Raw genomic sequence first — 18586 nt, 5'->3', positions numbered from 1 at the left:
TGTGTTTGTGTGTGTGTGTCTGTGTGTGTGTGTGCACGCGTGTGTACAAGTGCAGGACAGAGGACAACCTTGGGTGCCTGTCCTCCCCTTCCTTTCTTGAGGTGAGGTCTTTTGTTTGTGCCGTGGGTGAGAGGCTTGCAGGCTCATGAACTTGTCCAGTCTCCGCCTCCTTTCTCTCCATCAGCATACCTACTCTTACCTGACTTTGTACAGAATCTAGGGATTCGAACTCAGGTCCCATCCATGAGCAATCACTTTATCTAGCCATCTCTACAGCCCCCTGCCCCCACTCCCAATCTGGGCATTGGTGACGTGAGTGCTTACCATGTGTCTGAGTAATTTGATCCTCAACAATAGTACAGAACAAGTTAATATATTAATAATATTAATAAATCCTAACTTTTACAACTGGGTGGATGAGAAAAACGAGGTATGAGCAGGTAGCCTACCTGGTCTCATGGCTGGTAGGTGTGGCTGAGGCAGGTGTGGGGCAGTGCAGCCTGGCTCCCTTGCCTAAGCTGCCTGCTTCTTTCTTTCTGTCCAGGTGCTGGAGGCCTGGCAGAAGGGTCCAGATCCACCTGGGCGCCTAGGCAACGCAGCAGCAGTAGGCGTGGCCTGCTCCAGCACAGATGTTCTCTCCTGCATCCTGCATCTCCTGGGCCAGGGCTATGTGGAACGGCGTGATGACCGGCCCCAGGTCCTGATGTATGCCACCCCAGAGCCCATGGGGCCCTGCCGGGGTCAGGCAGATGTCCCCTTTTGTGGCAACAAGAGCGCTGAGACCTCCAAACCTAGGTAGCCACCTTTTTGGGTGGATGAGAGGGATTGTAGGGCCAAAGCTCTGCAAAACTCATTTGTTTTTTTAAAAACATTTATTTAGTTTTTTAATATATATGAGTGCTATGTCTTGACACACCACATACCATCAGATCCCATTACAGATGGTTGTGGGCCACCATGTGGTTGCTGGGATTTGAACTCAAGACCTCTAGAAGAGCAGTCACTGCTCTTAAGCACTGAGCCGTCTCTCCCACCCCAAACTCACTTACATTTCCTGTTAGTCCCAGCACCACAGAGGCAGAAGCAGGCTGATCTCTGTGAGTCTAAGGTCAGCCAGGGATAGATGCGTAGAGAGACCCAGAACTCAGCCCTCAAAAGACCCAAAACTAACCAAACAAATTCCCACTTCCTCTCTGCTCTGTCCGTTTCCATGTTTCTATTATTTCTCCTTCTTGCTAGTCTTCACCCCTCCTACCTCACGCCTTGCCAATCAAGGCAAGACCCATGCTCCTAGAGCCAGCCCTTAGGCAGGAGGCCCAGTGGCACAAGCGTCCCTCTCTCTGAGCATCTTGGGTCTCTGCCGTAAACCCATATGGAGGCCGCTGTACACTTGCCTCGGGAACAGGCCATGCTCCAGGAAGTCTCTTCTACTGAACCCCTGAAACTTCTGAGCTCAGATGCATCTCCTGAGACGATTACAGCGTTTGTGTTCCTCCTCGTTGTCTGCATGATGTGTGGGCCGAATTCTCTGACTTTTCTCACGCCTCCGTGTGCATGCACATCATTTGTATGTATGTGGTGGCCGAGTGCAGAGCCGGCTCTGTTCCTCCAGTGCTGCTGGCCTGCAGGTTACACTTTGTATAGGACGGCTTTAGAATAGCATCCATCATTTTGAACACTGGACTGTCCCCTTCATTTAAAGTCACATAGCACTGTGACCCACCCACTGGCTTCCAGTGCCCCCAGTCAGTGTTCCAGCCAGTCCCAGCCTCAGTCCCACACTTACTCCCGAGTCTCATCTGTGAAGGACTCTGTTCTCACAGTTGGTTTAGGTCATTATACACAGGCTACTGAGGCAAGCTGGAGCCAAGGGTCATACCCAGGGAGCTGGGGGGCTGTTGGGAGCTTATTGATGGGTAAGCAGGGCAGAGATGCTAAACACTGTCTCTTCTCTCTCCCCAAGCCCAGAAGCTGTGGTGGCCCTGGCATCTCTGCAGCTGCCTGCAGGCCGTACCATGAGTCCCCAGGAGGTAGAAGGATTGATGGAGCAGACGGTGCGGCAGGTGCAGGAGACGCTGAACTTGGAGCCAGATGTCGCTCAGCACCTTCTGGCTCATTCCCACTGGGGCACGGAGCAGCTGCTGCAGAGCTACAGCGATGACCCAGAACCACTGCTCCTTGCGGCAGGGCTGCGAGTACCCCAGGCCCAGGTGGTCCCCACTCGCCCTGACCAATGCCCTGTGTGCGTCAGCCCCCTTGGGCCCCATGACGACTCGCCCTCCCTCTGCTGCCTGCACTGCTGCTGTAAGGTGAGCATGCAGCCTCTCCTTACCCGGCCTTTCCACCGGGCTATGCGCCTTGCGAACACTATTTCCTAACCTGGGTGAGTGGGGCTCTCTCTTCCTCCCTCCTGACGGGTGAGCCTAGTGCCTGGTATTACCACTGAGCTAAACCCCAAACCCAGGTATGTCTCTCAGTGTCCCTTCAGCTAAGCTAGTTTGCCCTCTGTAACTGGGGCCACCTGCCACACTCCTCACAGAGACAGACAGACTTACAGACAGACTAGGAGGAAATGCCATTAGTGTTACCCATAATTCATGGTTTCCTTATCTTAAGTTCACTCATCTCAGAACAGCAGATCTTTTGTCATGAGTTCTCATTCGATACACAAACAAATAGAAATATATAGGCCAGGAACGGGGAGTAAGGCAGCTGTTGGACCCGAAGAGAGGAGAGTGCAAATTCCTTGCCTCCCAGATCTGTAGGCCCCAGGCCAAGCTAACACAGAGCCTGGACAGCAGGAAGCTAACATAGTGCATAGCATGAGGAACACTGCCTGTTGCCACAAACTCTCCCACCCGTGTCTCCCAGGGGTGGGTGACATGTGTGGCTCTGTGATAATGATGTGTGGGAAACCACTGTGGGTTTCAAGCAAGGTGATACGGTCTGATTTACACTCGTGAAAACTTAGGTTGGGAGCTGGGAGCTAGCTCAGTAGATAAAAGTGCTTACCATGCGGACATGAGCACCGGAGTTCAGATGTCAGAACCCACATAAAAGCCAGCGTAGGTAAAGCGAGGGTAGGCATGTGGCTGCCCGTTATCAGGACTCCAGTGACAGAGATGGGATCCCTGGGGCAGACCAGTCAGGACCCGTGAGCTCCAGGTTCAGCAAGAGCCGTCAAAGAGCACCGCAGCTGTCAGCTTGGGCTTCTCATGAACCCATGTGGGAGCAGCCAGAAGTTTGGCTGGTGTGTGGAGAGACCCATCTGGAGGGTATGTGAAGCTGAAGGTGTGAAGTTGAAGGTGTGAAACTGAAGGTGTGGTTTGGACCAGTCTGGTGGTCACAAGAAAAGTATCGGATAGAACCTCTGGGACTTGGAGTGTTATATATCCAGGCTCCCGATAGGAGAACCAAGGAAAGCCCCTCTGCTTCTGATCTGGGTATCCCAGGGGATGGAAGGGGACACCTTTACTTTGTTTCAGGGGAAGGTATAGGGATGAAGGGTGGGGCTTCGTGAGGAAGTGCAATCAGTCACAGCCCTGTGAAGTTTGAGCTGCTCGCTAGATATTTTATGGCAAAGGCAACTAGCCCATGGATTTGGAATTTGGAATTAAGTGGAGGGCCTGGCTGACAACACTTCAGGAAAAGAGTGGAGCTGAGCTTAGGGGGCCCTCATGTAGAGACACAGAGACAGGGGCCCTGCAAAATGTAACTGATTTTAAAAGGTCCTAGCTGGAGGCAGAGGCAGGCAGATTCCTTGAGTTCAAGGCCAGCCTGGTCTCCAGACAGAGTTCCAGGACAACCAGGGCTATACTGAGAAACTGTCTCAAACAAACAAACAAACAAACATAAGACAAAAGAACAAACAAAAGTTCCAGGCTGTGAATAAGGCAGAAATGGCAGAGCCACAGGGCAGCCCCAGGCCTGGAACAGTGGGAGGCTACCAGCATGAGCCTGTTGGCAGGCAGCGTGGGCAAAGGGCAGGTACTGGCCAGCACTGTTCCCCTACGGCTGGGCAGTGGCTGTGGCAGAAGCCAAGAGGCCAGGGCAGCCAGACTCAGACGCCAGGATTCTGTCATTCACGGCTCTGGGGCATCTAAAGCTACTGTGTGCCTGCGAGCTTGGCGTCCACATTTGGCAGACTAGCCCCTTGCTTCACCTAAAATAATGCAAGAACTTTTTTAGTCTGTTTTCCATCTTGTCTTGATTTGTGGGTAATGTCAACTGGTGTCCCTGGTGCTTGGATGAATCATTTCGGATCTTGGTCCTAGTCTGAGGACCAAGGGTGCTTCATGGAGCCATTTAAGGAACTCATGGACTTTGTTTGGGAGGTGAGGGAGAAAGGGCCATGTATCAGGGGGCTCGTGCATATTAGGGAGAAGACATGATGACCCGCTTTAGGGTGGAGTGGTAGGAACAACAGAAGAGTTTGGGAAATTCTGGTGCTGGGGACAAGGGTGGGGTGGAGATGGCTGTGCGGTGGATGAGGACAGAGGAACACTATGGATTATCTGTTAGAGGAAGAGACTGAGTCTGCTTGAAGGAGGAGCCCTTGGAGGTAGAGCCTCGGGCTGGGAAAACTGGAGCCAGGTGGACTAGGGAAATCAGCGGTGCTGGGCACCAGTACCAGGAGCCCAGAGTCCAGTGGGAAAGGTGGTGTTTCCCCAGGCTGCCTTCTCTCTTGCCTTTAAGAAAAAAGTTACTATCTTTAATTTGTGTGTATGAGTGTTTTGCCTGCATTGCATACATGCCTGGTCCTGCAGAGGCCAGAAGAGGATCAGATCCCCAGAAGTGGAATTACAGTTATGAGTTACCATGTGGGTGCTGGGAATTGAGCCTGGGTTCTTTTTTTTTTTTTTTGTTTTTCGAGACAGGGTTTCTCTGTATAGTCCTGGCTGTCCTGGAGCTCACTCTGTAGACCAGGCTGGCCTCGAACTCAGAAATCCACCTGCCTCTGCCTCCCAAGTACTGGGATTAAAGGCGTGCGCCACCACGCCCGGTGAGCCTGGGTTCTTTAGAGGGGCAGCGGATGCTCTTAGCCACTCTCAGGTCCATGCTCACCTTGCTGGTGCTGATCATACACCGCTGTGACAAACACCTGAGAGGAATAGCCTAAGAGGGGAAGCTCTGTTTGGCTCACGGTTTAGGAGTGTTTAGGCTGCGGCTAGTTATCGCCATTGTTTCTAGGCAGAGCATGAGGGTGGAAGGCCAGAGGGCAGCTGTCTACCTCTTAGTGGTCACGGTAGCCTCAGAGGCCCATCCCCAGTGGTCTCTATCAGCCATCTCAAGTAGTGGAGTGAGCCATTGGTCAGGGCAGGACCCCACAAACGCCCCACCACCAAACACTGCTTCCATTGGGGACCACGCCTGCAACCCACCAGCCTTTCACGGGCCCTTATCTAAGCCAGCACACACTGCTATCTCCACAGCTTAGATCCTTTCAGTTGACTGTTAACTTCCTTGGTAGTGACTGTAGTTGGGGCAGTGCCTGAGCCCTGCGCATTCTCAAAGACAACTACAATCTGGCCTTGTCCCAGAAAACCAAGATGTCTGGAAGGCAGGGTCAGCAGTGAGATGGGCTCAGGAGAGCCCCATCTCTGGCTTTCCTGGAAGCTGTGGGAGGGCGTGGCCCGATGTGGCCAGGCTGCCTGTCTCTGATCACACCTTTCATCCTGGCAGTCTTGCTGGAACGAGTACCTGACAACTCGGATAGAACAAAACTTTGTGCTGAACTGTACCTGCCCCATCGCTGACTGTCCTGCCCAGCCCACTGGAGCCTTCATCCGTAACATTGTCTCCTCCCCAGAGGTCATCTCTAAGGTACACCCCCGCCCCCACGGACCAGAGGTCAGGCTGGCCTTCGAAGCCTCCTGTTTTCCCGTCATCCATAGCAGCTGCACTTGCCTCTGCCCACAGTACGAGAAGGCTCTTCTGCGAGGCTATGTGGAGAGCTGCTCCAATCTGACATGGTGCACCAACCCTCAGGGCTGTGACCGCATCCTATGCCGCCAGGGCCTGGGCAGTGGCACCACCTGCTCCAAGTGCGGCTGGGCCTCTTGCTTCAGCTGTAGTTTTCCCGAGGTGGGTGTCCCACACTGGCCCTGCAGGGACTGCACTCCTTCCCTGCACGTGCTGGTTCCCCCCGACATACACACACACACATAGATGTGGGGTGGCTGAGTTGCCTGTGACCTTACACTTCCCCACCTAGGCACACTACCCTGCCAGCTGTGGCCACATGTCGCAGTGGGTGGATGATGGTGGCTACTATGACGGCATGAGCGTGGAGGCCCAGAGCAAGCACTTGGCCAAGCTCATCTCCAAACGCTGCCCCAGCTGTCAGGCCCCGATTGAGAAGAACGAGGGGTGTCTGCAGTAAGGAGGGGTCCAGGGGGCTCTGGGAGCACGGTGTGGGGGAGGCTGGCAGCAAGGAAGAAGCGAGCCCAAGCTCACTGTGGAAGCTGAACAAGTCCACTGCCCTCACTCGGCGTCCCCAAGTCCCCCAGCTTCCCCTGGACTCCTCCACCCAGGCTTTAAGTTGGCTGTGTTGGGAAGCCCAGAGCAAGGGTGTGCTCAACAGGATTTGGGAAGATGGAGACTGGGGGCAGCTGGAAAAGCCCCCGGGTACCCTGGCCACCCTTTTCCAGAGGCAGATGCCCTCTGACCAGCTCAAATCCTCCACAGCATGACCTGTGCGAGATGTAACCATGGGTTCTGCTGGCGCTGCCTCAAGTCCTGGAAGCCAAGCCACAAGGACTACTACAACTGCTCTGCCATGGTAAGAGGCTGGGCCCGGCAGAGGCCCGGCCAGTCAACACAGACGGACGGACGGAGGTGTGTCACCACAACAGTGCTGCGGTAGTCAGGACAAAGGGTCAGCGGGGATAGACAGGAGCTGTGAGGCCTGGCGTTCTGGGAACTCTGCCTCCACCCAGGGAACCAAAGAAAGCCTAGCAAGGCAGGGCAAGCAGGCAGGAGAGCAGGGCAAGGAGTGTGGAGTGGGCCCGCCCAACACTGTGGTGTCTCCACCCAACACCGAGGCTGGAGACAAACCCCAGCATCCCCATGTAAAGGAAGGCCAACAATAAGACTCAGCCAGGAGGATTACATGAAAGTTCTGGGTGAAGTAGAGAGGCATTATGGATAGCAGCGCTTCTCAGAAGCCCAGCCTGTCAGAACAAGCACGCAGCCGTCCCTCCACGTGTCTTCACCAGGTAAGCAAAGCCGCTCGCCAGGAGAAACGGTTTCAGGACTACAACGAGAGGTGTACCTTCCATCATCAGGCCCGGGTGAGCCGCGGTCAGTGGGTGGGCCATCAGAGGGCCGCAGGACGGCACTGGGAGGCCCAGGGGAGCTGCCTGGAGTACAGGCCTCCCAGGCTATGACAGCACTCGCCTCTTACAGGAGTTTGCTGTCAACCTGCGGAACCAGGCCTCTGCCATCCAAGAGGTGCCACCGCCCAAATCCTTCACCTTCCTGCAAGATGCCTGCCGGGCCCTTGAGCAGGCTCGAAAGGTGGCAGCAGTGGTGGAGGCAGGAAGGGGAGGAGGAGGAGGAGTAGCTAAGGGGGCTGAGTGAGGCTTGGATGGAGGACCCCAGAAGCAGGGAAGGGAGGTAGGTGGAGGTCCCACAACTCAGGCTGGATGTACTGCCGGGGCTCCCCTAGGTGCTGGCCTATGCCTGTGTCTACAGCTTCTACAGCCAGGACACGGAGTGCATGGATGTGGTGGAGCAGCAGACAGAGAGCCTGGAGCTGCACACGAATGCCCTGCAGATCCTGCTCGGTGAGCCCCGCACCAACGCCCTTCGGACAGGTTGTCCAGGGCCCCTGCCTTCGCTCCATTCCTCTTCTCCCCCTTCATTCTGCCAAGCCTTCCCTCTCTCTCGGGTCTAAAGCTGGTGACATAAGGGCCATAAGGACATCACAGATGTGCTCCCGGTGGCTGAGTGCCATGCACTGCCTGGTACTTGGTGGATGGTGGATGCTCCATAGATGTTTCGGGGGGGGGGGGAAGAGAGCAAGTCCTGCCCTTGCTCCTGCAGAGGAGACCCTGCTGCGCTGCCGGGACCTGGCCTCTTCGCTGCGCTTCCTGCGGGCGGATTGCCTCAGCACGGGCACAGAGCTGCTCCGAAGGATCCAGGAGAGGCTGCTGGCCATCCTACAGCACTCCACCCAGGTACTGCCCTGACCGGCCTGCCTGCGGGAGTCCAGAGGGAAATGCAGCGAGGGGCCCACCCAAGGGCTGTTAGTAGGCCCACTGTAGGGACGCCTTTATCTCCCCACTCAGGAGGCAGAGGCAGGCAGATCTCTGAGTTCGAGGCCAGCCTGGTCTACAGATGAGCTCCAGGATGGCCAGGGCTACACAGAGAAACCCTGTCTCGGAAGAAAAAAAATTAGGGGATGTGGTGGTGTCGGGAGGCCTGAGCCAGTCTTTGACACCTAACCTCCTGGGGTTTCTTACAAAGGAGTGGGTTTCCCCAAATCAGGGGTGTGGGGCCAGGTGCTCATCGGTGGCAGCCAGTACTTTCTCGGATCATACTCCAACATGTGGGGATCAGGGCTGTGTGGAGTCGGGGGGTAAGGGATCCACAAGACCCTTGGCAGCTCTGGAGTATGGGTGTGGAGCCCAAACTATGAACCTTGTTCTCGGGTCCCTTGTGCCATAACTGGGCAGGACACCTGCTGTGCAGCGCAGGCTTCCAGATGGAGTGCTCCTCAGAGTCGGGCTCTCAGGAACCATTAGGGGAAAGGATGCCAGGCCCAACGCCCCGTAGCCTCTGCTTCTCAGACCCTCCTGTCTCTTCATCAGGACTTCCGGGTTGGGCTGCAGAGTCCCTCGGTAGAGACCCGGGAGGTGAAAGGGTCCAACGTGCCCAGTGATCAGTGAGTAGGCTGGGCCGAGTCTGGGGAGGGGGCAGGGATGCAGGCTTCTCTGTCTGAGTGTGGTGGCTCTCCCTAGGCCCCAGGGCCCCTCAGGGCTAGAAGTGGAAGATGAAGAGGAGGAAGAGGAGGAGGAAGAGGAGGATGTGCTTGAGTGGCAGCATGAGTTTGAAGAGGAACTAGACAATGATACCTTCTCCTACGACGAGGAGTCTGAGACCCTGGACCAAGAGACCTTCTTCTTTGGTGATGAGGATGACGACGATGAGTCCTACGACTGAGTGGAAAGGGCAGGAAACACCTGGAGCTGCCCCGGCACAGGGCCGCCCAGTGTCATGGGAGAGGGGATTCCCAGTGTCTGAAGCACCTTCTGTTTACTGAATAAACCTCTTTTTTCACACACTTCCCAGGAGGGGCACCCCTCACCCTCTGAACCCCACCCCCCCCATATTTCCTCACAACATTCTCATTCTTCAAAGATTGCACGTGCGTGTGTATATGTGCACATGCCACGGTGTGTGTGTCAGAGAACAGCATCCAGGAACCAGGTCTCAATTCCATGTAGGTGCTTGGGATAGAACCTGGGTCTTGAGGCGCTGTGAAGCGCCTACACCTGCTGAGGCAGCTCCCCAGCCCCCCTCCGTCTTCACTTGTAGACATCCGGACTTTACTGTCCTCAGAGAAAGCCAAAGAAGATTCACTTAAGTCCTAGCCGGAGCACAGGTCTAGGTTCAGAGGTGCAAAGAATGGGACCCACCCAATACCTGGCCCCTTTCCATCCTCAAGTGTTCCCCAGAGGCCCACAGGGCGGGCGGGACAAGGTGCCTTTTCCTGGGGACCTACTTTAGTAGGGCCCTTCTCTTCTCTACAGTGAAATGGGATGGAAAAGCCAGGGCCGGTCCTAGCACTGCCAGTATAGACAGAGACTTTTTTGTTTCTGTTTTTGACATGGGGGTCTCTCTACTTAGGTCTGACTGTCCTGGAACTCACTATATATAGACCGACCACAGTGGCTTTGAACTCAGAAACCTACTTGCCTATGTGTGGTGGTTTGAACATGCTTGGCCCAGGGAGTCGCACTATTAGGAGGCCTTGTTGGAGTAGGTGTGTCACTGTGGGGTGGGCTTTGAGACGCTCCTCCTAGCTGCCTGAAAACAGTCTGCTCCTGGCTTCCTTCCCATGAAGATGTAGAACTCTCAGCAACAAAGTCTTCCATATTCCTACTAGGACGGCCCATTAAACCCCACTTCAAGCATTCCACTGCTTCCCAAAGTCCCAACATTCACATTCTTCCAAACAGAAGCATGGCCAGGCCTATGACAGCAATACCCCAGTCCCTGGTACCAACTTCTGCCTTAGTTGGGGTTTTACTGCTGTGAACAGACACCATGACCAAGGCCACTCTTATAAGGACAACATTTAATTGGGGCTGGCATACAGGTTCAGAGGTTCAGTCCATTATTATCACCATACCCAGCTAAAGGAACCTTTTCTTACTACTGAGGCAGAAGCCGGAACGAGTCCAGAGAATCATCAGGGGTCAGCACTGAATAAAGCTGGGCCAGGGCCAAAGAGAAGGCTCAGCAGCTCCGAGCACGTGTTGTGGGTTCCGTCCCCAGCACCCACACGGAGGCCCACAGTCATCTCTACCTCCAGCGGCAGAGGGTGTGGTGCCCTCTTCTGACCTCTGGGCACAAGGTATGAATGTGGCTACACACACACATGCAGTTAAATGTGTCAAAAATAAATTAATTTCCTTTTAATACAGTAGGGTTAAGTCAGGCACTTGGGTTCCCGGAGGAAGCCATCCCCCGAGGAAGATAAGCCTCAAAGTACCGATGGAGCATGGCCTCCACCTCTTCCTCTGCGTAGTCCCACACCTGGAACCTTGAGCCATCGGCCGCTCCCCGGATCATAGCGGAAAGCACTGGGGGGGGGGGGACATGAAACTGACTTCCTTCCATGCTCCCCACTCTGCTCCCTGCCCCAGCCCACCGGGAAAGGAAGAAATGGGTATGGGATAAAATGTCAGAAAGCCAGGAAGGAGTAAGCCACGCCCCCCCCCCCCCCCAATACTCACCTCGGCCAGACTGTGGTCGGAACAGGCATAGAATTGGCTTACCAAGAGCTACTGCCCGGCCCAATTCGTAGCCAACACCCAGGGATGGTTGTGTCACTTCGGCCACGACCACTGCAGAGAGAGGAAAAGAAGACTTAATACCTGGGATTTTTAAGAACGGGGTGACGGTGTATCTGTGGTGGGGATGGTAGGGTCAGGGACATCCCAGGAATTGACATCACAGAGGAGCCCTCAGGCAGAAGGGAGGACTACTCACCATCGGCCTGCCGTAGCCAGGCCAGGTCCCGCTCATGGATGAACTGGTCGCCCCCAGCAGCCTCTTCCCCTGAGGTTGAGGGCAAGCTGGTCAGAGATGTTCCCTACCCCAATTCAGTACCTAGTAACTTCTATGTTCTCGCAGCTTCTCATATCTACCCTGCTCAGAGAGGGGCAGAAGGAGGGAGCCCTTGCCCCAGCACCTTCAAAGGCCAGTTCAGGAGTCTGTCAAAGGGACAAGGGACGAAACAGCCACAAGAAAAATGTAATCCTGTTCAAGGTGGCACGTGTGGGTGGGGCTGGGTGCCTGTGTGTGTGTGGGGGGAAGTCTGACTCACCCTGAATCCAAGGGGTGTGTCTGGGGTCAGAGCCAGGATCACAGTTTCCAGTTTGAATCTACTCTGCTGTTCAGGATGGTAAGGCTCTGCAGGTGGCAGAGCAGAACCACACTGTCTAAAACTTCTTTTGTGAGCCTGAGGATCATGGCACATACCACTAATCCCAGCCCTGGGGGCAGAGGCTGGGGGAATCTGTGAGTTCCAACACAGCCTAGTCTACACTGTAAGTACCATGATGGCCAAGGATATGTAGAGAGACCCTGTCTCCAAAAACTAACAAGTTGCCTGGCGTGGTGGCGCACGCCTTTAGTCCCAGCACTTGGGAGGCAGAGGCAGGCGGATTTCTGAGTTCGAGGCCAGCCTGGTCTACAGAGTGAGTTCCAGGACAGCCAGGGCTACACAGAGAAACCCTGTCTCGAAAAACAAAACAAAACAAAAAACAAACAAAAAAAACCTCACAAGTTGTGTGTAGCGGCAGGTGCCTGTAATTCTAGTACTTGGGAGGTGGGGTCAGGAGGATGGGGAGTTCAAGGTCATCCTCGGCTACACAGCAAGTCTGACATCACTGTGCGTTCATGACAGCCTGTTTCAGAAGAAGGAGGAGGAGGAGATGGAGGGAGGAGGGAGGAGGAAGGAGGAGGAGGAGGAGGAAGAAGAAGAGGAGGAGGAGGAGGAGGAGGAGAAAAGAAGAGAGAAAAAAGAAAAAGCAAGAAAATGACTAGGGGAGAAAAACCAGATTCAAAGGTTTTCCCCAGGATATCACACTCCGTAGTCTGTTTTGTCTCATTTCTTTGAGACAGACAGGGGCTAACTCTGTCGCCCAGGCTGGCCTGGAACTCACCTGACCTCAGCCTCCAGAGTGCTGATATTGGCGCTGAGGACTATCAACCAAACACACCATGAGCTAGCCAATGGTAAGCACAAACAGGTCCTTTCCAGTCCCCTGGCATTTTTTTCCTACGAGTCTTTGTCTTTTAAAAGATTCTCCCAGAATTGCATTAGAGTCCAAAGCTTAGGCGGCGTTTGTTCTTGCACGGGGCAAGGAGGAACTACTTAAAAGGTTTTGGAGCAGAAATGCAGAGAGTTCTAGGTACAACTTTCCTACTGGAGGAGTGCTACACCCAGACCAGCTTATCAAAGCCTTGCTAGCCCAATGCTGGGTATGGGCTGTCACTCGCTTCCAGTGTGCTGGATAGGGACATTTGACCTGCGCATGGAGCGTACACATATAATCCAGGACCTTCCTTAGACAGCCGGTCCCCTAACCTATATGAGGTTCTAGTCTGCAGATCCCCTAGCCTGCGGGTCCCCTGGACTGCAGATCCTGTAGTTTGCTGGTCCCCTGAGCTACGGGTTCCCTAGGTTGCATGTCTACTAGCCAGTGGGTCCCCTAGCCAGTGGGTCCCCTAGCCGGCAAGTCCCTAGTCTGTCAGTCAGTCCCCTTAGCCTACAGACCCTGTAGCCTACACAGGTCCCCAGCCTGCGGGTCTCCAGCCCGCGTCGCCTCACCACGCGGCTCCAACTCCGCATCAGCCACGTGCTCAGTGAACACCTTCCCATAGCGCCGCAGCCGCGAAACGATCCGCGCGTACAGTGCTTGGTCCTCGCGCCCGCCGCGGATGCTCCCGCAGAAGTACACAGAGCATGGAGCCGGCTCCCCGGATGCCGCCATCGCCGCGCGCGGGCAACCGCCGCCGCCGCCGCCGCTACCACGTGACCTGGGAAAGCGACTCCCGGAGGAAAGGGGACCTTCTTCAAGCTCGCTCTCTTCCCGGATAGGCTCTTCCTGAGCCAACCCGCTCATTAGTCCTGACTCCTCCCCGTGACCCGCCCCTCCCCAGCTCCTAGCTATTCAAGTAGTTCTGTACTAACCTCAGTGCTCTCAAACTCTGTACCAGATCCATAGGCAACTGTGATTGGCTCTCATTAATCTTTCCAAAATTAAAAAAAAATTTGTTAACTTATTTTTAAAATATTTTATTATTCATACATGTATGGAGTGTTTTAATCAAATCTAACCCAGTTTCTCTCTCCCCTCCAATCCATCTTCTATTCCCTACACCAACTTCATTTTTATTTATTATTTAAAATAATTATTATTTTTGATTATTTTATGTGTATAGGTGTTTTGCCCGAGCGTATGTCTATACACCATGTGCATGCCTGATGCCCCAAGAAGCCAAAAGAGCACAATGAGGTACCTGGAACTGGAGTTACAGACATAGTGAGCCGTGCTGACAATCCAACCTGGGTCCTCTGGAGAGTGGCCAGTGCTGTTAACCACTGAGCCCTCTCTACAGCTTCCCGCCCCACCCACTGAGCCCATTAGTGCTACCTATGTGTGCAAGTGGAACCATCTACTGGAGCAAGTACAGGCAGCCCCTCCGGGCCTGCATCCCTGAAGAAAAAAGGGTCGTTGCCTGCCCCAGCAGCCGTTAGCTGTCAGCAGCACCTCGGCTATTGGCACAGGGCTCCTCTCCACACAGGCTAGGGCTTGGACCAGCCTGATTGTGCACGGGCAGTCGCAGCTGCTATGAGTTATGTGTGTAACCCCACGGTCATGTCCAGGAACACTGTTTGGTGGCAGTCCCTCTGTCTTTCAACCCACTCTTCCATGGGGATGGCCCATTTACATTCAAACGCTCTACAGTCTCTCCGAGAGACTCTATTAATCTGCAAAAAGAAGCACTTCTGACGAGGGCTAAGGGATGCTCTAATTGATGGGTACAGAGATACGGGAATCAGGCAAGACAGTTACACTTTCTAGAGCCTGACTCCCCATTGGTTCCATGGCCACCACTCTGGCCCTGGCCCTCCCCAGATCTCCCCATCCCAGCTCTTCCTACCACGGTCTGCTAGCTGCTCTGAGGAGATGGGGACCCCCTCAGTGATCCCACCTTAGTTAGGATAAAACCAGAGGGGGAAAAATTCAGTGGCCCACAAGTTACAGAAGAGCTGTGAAATGCATCATTGTATCTAGGACACAGCCATTGCGGCTGCCAGCACTGGTCTTCAGATGGACGCCCTGGGTCTACAGAAGAACAAAACTCTCCACAGCCACTCCTGCATGCATGCATGCACGGAGGCCCCCACCCTCACCGTCACTGCTGAACTATTTCCTACTGATGGGTTACAGAAAGGGGGAGCCGATGCTTTCTGGGTCATCCACTGGGCACCGCGCCGAGCTCCACCCATTTGTTCTAACCCAAGGGTCACATAGATGGCCCCGGTTAAACTGAATGGGTCACAAAACCTACCAACAAGGAGGGGAGAGAGGGAGATGAGAGAGAGTAGGGGGAAGAGGGTAACCAGAAGGCAACACAGATAGTTATGAAATTGTCAAAGACCTGAACTAAGAGGAAAACTTGGTTAAGGTATGTGAAGTGAAATTCCGCAGAAAAAGCCATTCTTGTGTTAAACTTTCTCTAAGGATGACTAAGACTTCGGAGAGTCGGAACATGGCAGGTCCACAGCCACATTGCCTCAGGCTACCTTTCATTCCCTTCCTAGCCTTGCATTGCCCACTTCCGGGTCTGGTCTAACGTCCTGGAGCCTGCTTGATAAAATCCTTCAGAATGTGTTCACAGCTGTGCAGAAGCATCAGGGCTTGACGAATACTAAGCAAGCACTCTACCTACTTTGCCCAGATCCTGTCCCAAGTTTTTGCTTTAACTATAATAATAACTCGCCTACAAAAAAAAATTACCTCAAATAAATAATAATTATAGTACAAACACTCTCGGTGCTGCTGCTTGTGCCAAGAAACGTATCTTCAGATTTGGAGCGGAGCGGAGCATTGTGTTTTGCGCTGGAGGCCCTGGGGTACGTCCTCCCCGCACCGCTCCCGCCAACCCCTTAAACAAAAGGGAGTTCCAGCTCCCCACAGTTTGTATCCTCATCCAACTCCCAACCCCTCACATCCTCCAATCCCTCCAAAAATAAGTACTGCCTTTATGGCCATACTCAACGGAACTAAAGGTTTTAGTGCATCATGCTACACTTCAAGCGTTCCTCCCTCAGCTCGTGTCTTTCTTTAAAGGTTATCTTGGAAAAAACATTGTTAGTTATTTTTACAATTTTACGTGTATGGGTGTTCAGCCTGGATCTGGGTCTGTGCACCATGTGGGTGCACAGAAGAGAATGCTGGGGCCTATGGAACTGGAGTGAGAGACAGCTGTGAGAGACCATGCAGGTGCTGGGAACAAACCCAGGTCTTCTGCAGTCAGTGCGCCTAACTACTGAGCCATCTCTAGCTCCATCATCATCATCATCATCATCATCATCATTGTCATCATTGTCATCATTGTCATCACCATCATCACCATCATCACCATCATCATCATCATCATCACCATCACCATCTTCCCCCCAACACCCCCCTTCTCTTTCTCCCTGTTTGTTAAGATTTATTTTCTTGTCAGGCATGAAAAATCTCAGCATTCAGGAGACACAGGCAGGCAGATCTCTCTGAGTTTCAGGCCAGCCATTGCTACAGAGTGAGACCCTGTCGTGTTTTTGTTTTAGGAGTTCTTTCTATTTTATGTGTACGAGAATTTTGCTGGAATGCTCAGATGTGTATCACATACACGAGGTGCCCAAAGAGACCAGAAACCGGTAGTGGGTCCCCTGGAACTGGAATTACAGGCTGCTGTAAACAGATTAAACAGTGGGACGTGAGCACTGAGAGCTGAGCCAGAGTCCCCAAGGCGCAGCAATGTTCTTTATAGCTGAGCCACTTCTCCAGGCTCTCCTAGCGCGAGAGTGTGTACACATGAGAATGTGTGCATGTGCGCATGTGTGGGTGTGCATGTACGAATGTACGCATGTATGCACGTATGTATGCGCGTATGTATATATGCATGTGTATGTATATATGTATGTATGCATGCATGTATTTATGTATGCATATGTATGTGTGTATGCATGTGTATGTATGTACATATGTACATATACATGTATGTATGTATGTAGATTAGAGGACAACTTGTGGCTTTACTTTTTCTCCTTCTCCCACATAAGTCTTGGAGTTCCAATTCAGGTTGTTGGGCTTGCCCTGCTGGGCCATCTCACTGAACCTCATATTATGTCTTTTAAGTCCCATTTAATATATACAAGTTGGGACACATTTTCAGTGTGTTTATTTTGTGTAAGATACTCAGTAGGCTCTGGAGGACTACTAAAGGGAACAGTGAGGAATATGATGAGCCTTGCGCTCTGCTTGGCTTTGGAAAGAGTGGAAAGACCAGGTCCAGCCCTGTTCAGTGATGTCAGAGAACCGATGCTCCGGAGAGGCAGGGTTAAAGCTCCTGGGGAGTTCCTTCCAGTTTATCGTCACAATGTTTGCCCTCTGACACTCAGACCAGACGGCTCTCAGACAGGAAGTAGCCAGATATAAAAACCGGATTGAATGTGTTCGAATGACAGGCTTCTGGCCGCATAGGGACAAGTGTGGGGGAAAGACAGAGCAAGTGTAGCAGACTTGACCCCAGCGTATTGCCTGCAGGGTTCCAGGTCACAGTGGAACAGCTCAGGCTAAGCCTGGTAGTGTCCTGGAGCAGGGCGGAGACAAACCGAGTCATCCACGAGGCTGGATCACAGTATCTGATACCCAATAAATTGGCACTAGATTTGGGAGAGAGACAGCTTAGCATTTGAGAGCACTGGATGCTCTCGCACAGGGCACGAGTTTGGTTCCCAGCAGCCGTGTAGTAGCTGCAGTTCCAGGGAATCTAACACCTTCTTTCAGCCTCTGCCAGCATGAGGCATGTGTGTGGTACACAAACATACATGCAGACAAAATACACGTAATAAATAAATAAACTTAAAACAAAATTGCATCTTACTAGAAGAAAGATACAAACCGGGTGTGGTGGCACATGCCTACAGCACTTGCAAGGTGGGGGCAGGAGGATTAGGCGTTCAAGGCCCACCTCAGCTACATAGCAAATTTGAGGCCAGCCTGGGCTACAGGAGACCCTGTCTCAAACAATAACAATAACAAAGCAAAGACTAAAAACCAACAGCAAAACCAGATGTCTTAGTCACGGGGCTTGTGTTCCTGAACAGAACATCATGACCAAGAAGCAAGTTGGAGAGGAAAGGGTTTATTCAGCTTATACACCCACATTGTTGTTCATCACCAAAGGAACTCAGGACAGGAACTTACACAGGGCAGGAACCTGGAGGCAGGAGCTGATACAGAGGGCATGGAGGGGTGCTGCTTACTGGCTTGCTTCCCCTGGCTTGCTCAGCTTGCTTTTTTTTTTTTTTTTAATAGAACCCAGGACTACCAGGCTACAAGGGACCCTCCCACCTTTGATCACTAATTGAGAAAATACCTTACAGCTGGATCTCATGGAGGCATTTCCTCAAGGGAGACTTCTTTCTCTGTGATAACTCCCGCTTTCGTCAAATCGACACACAAAACCAGTCAGTACACCAGGTGAATGTCAGCTGTGTGAGGAGGGTCCGGGTTCTTTGGGTACGACTAGTGGACACATTATGACTTGGAAGACAGGAAGAAAGTATGAGATTTCTCAGAGGATTAACAAGAAGCCGATGTGGTCCATGAATCCAAACTATGAATGCGTATGCCAAGGAACACAAACTAAGAGGCTGCAGAGACGGCTCAGTCTCTAAGCAAACAGGCTGCTCTTCCAGAGGTCCAGGGTTCGAGTCCCAGCACCCACATGGTGGCTTACACCTGCCTGTGACTCCAGTTCCATGGGATCAAATACAGTCACCCTCAGGCCCAGGAGTGTACCCAGACTTACATGCAGACAAAACACCCTTACAGATAAAATGAGTAAATAAAATATTTTTTTAAAGGCATTTAAATGAGACTCTCTAAGCAACAGGGGTACCCCACAGGCTTTTCAGTGTGGTACACAGTGGATAAGCAACAGGAGCGATCCAGGTACCCAGTGAGAGATGTCTGGATGAGAAAATATGTCTCAAATAAAAGCAAAAATCACAGCCAGGCGTGGTGGCACACGCCTTTAATCCCAGCACTCGGGAGGCAGAGGCAGG

At 52.9% G+C, this 18586-nt stretch overlaps 2 protein-coding genes across 6 annotated transcripts in view; one reads left to right on the top strand and one right to left on the bottom strand.

The window, feature by feature from the left end:
• The window catches only part of Cul9 (cullin 9), a 44716-nt gene extending 35439 nt beyond the window's left edge, over positions 1-9277 (top strand). For 2 of the 4 annotated variants that reach the window (XM_029531347.1, XM_021218131.2), the window contains exons 30-41: positions 545-795; positions 1964-2309; positions 5683-5823; positions 5920-6084; positions 6215-6378; positions 6688-6781; positions 7218-7292; positions 7408-7518; positions 7670-7787; positions 8047-8180; positions 8814-8887; positions 8964-9277. In XM_029531347.1, coding sequence (XP_029387207.1) covers positions 545-795; positions 1964-2309; positions 5683-5823; positions 5920-6084; positions 6215-6378; positions 6688-6781; positions 7218-7292; positions 7408-7518; positions 7670-7787; positions 8047-8180; positions 8814-8887; positions 8964-9165 — 1875 coding nt within the window. In that variant the 3' untranslated portion in view covers positions 9166-9277. Of the gene's footprint in view, positions 1-544; positions 796-1963; positions 2310-5682; positions 5824-5919; positions 6085-6214; positions 6379-6687; positions 6782-7217; positions 7293-7407; positions 7519-7669; positions 7788-8046; positions 8181-8813; positions 8888-8963 lie in introns of those variants that run through there. The other 2 variants (XM_029531348.1, XM_029531349.1) reach the window with 2 other exon arrangements.
• A 1043-nt stretch (positions 9278-10320) lies between these two features.
• On the bottom strand, positions 10321-13271 carry Dnph1 (2'-deoxynucleoside 5'-phosphate N-hydrolase 1). 2 transcript variants are annotated; one of them, XM_021218456.2, is made up of 4 exons: positions 13067-13271; positions 11221-11289; positions 10965-11075; positions 10321-10811 (listed from the first exon to the last, which is right to left on the bottom strand). In XM_021218456.2, exons 1-4 carry the CDS (start codon positions 13227-13229, stop codon positions 10663-10665), a joined length of 492 nt encoding a protein of 163 aa, XP_021074115.1. In that variant the 5' UTR covers positions 13230-13271; the 3' UTR covers positions 10321-10662. The 2 variants fall into 2 exon arrangements, with proteins under 2 accessions (XP_021074115.1, XP_029387377.1); XM_029531517.1 differs by having other exon boundaries at positions 10321-10865; positions 13067-13248.
• Positions 13272-18586: the final 5315 nt, after the last annotated feature.

The sequence above is a fragment of the Mus pahari genome, chromosome 18 (genome assembly GCF_900095145.1).
Source record: "Mus pahari chromosome 18, PAHARI_EIJ_v1.1, whole genome shotgun sequence".
Taxonomy (NCBI): Eukaryota; Metazoa; Chordata; class Mammalia; order Rodentia; family Muridae; genus Mus; species Mus pahari.
Note: the sequence above shows the minus strand (reverse complement) of the source record. Positions and strands in the feature narration are given on the sequence as shown.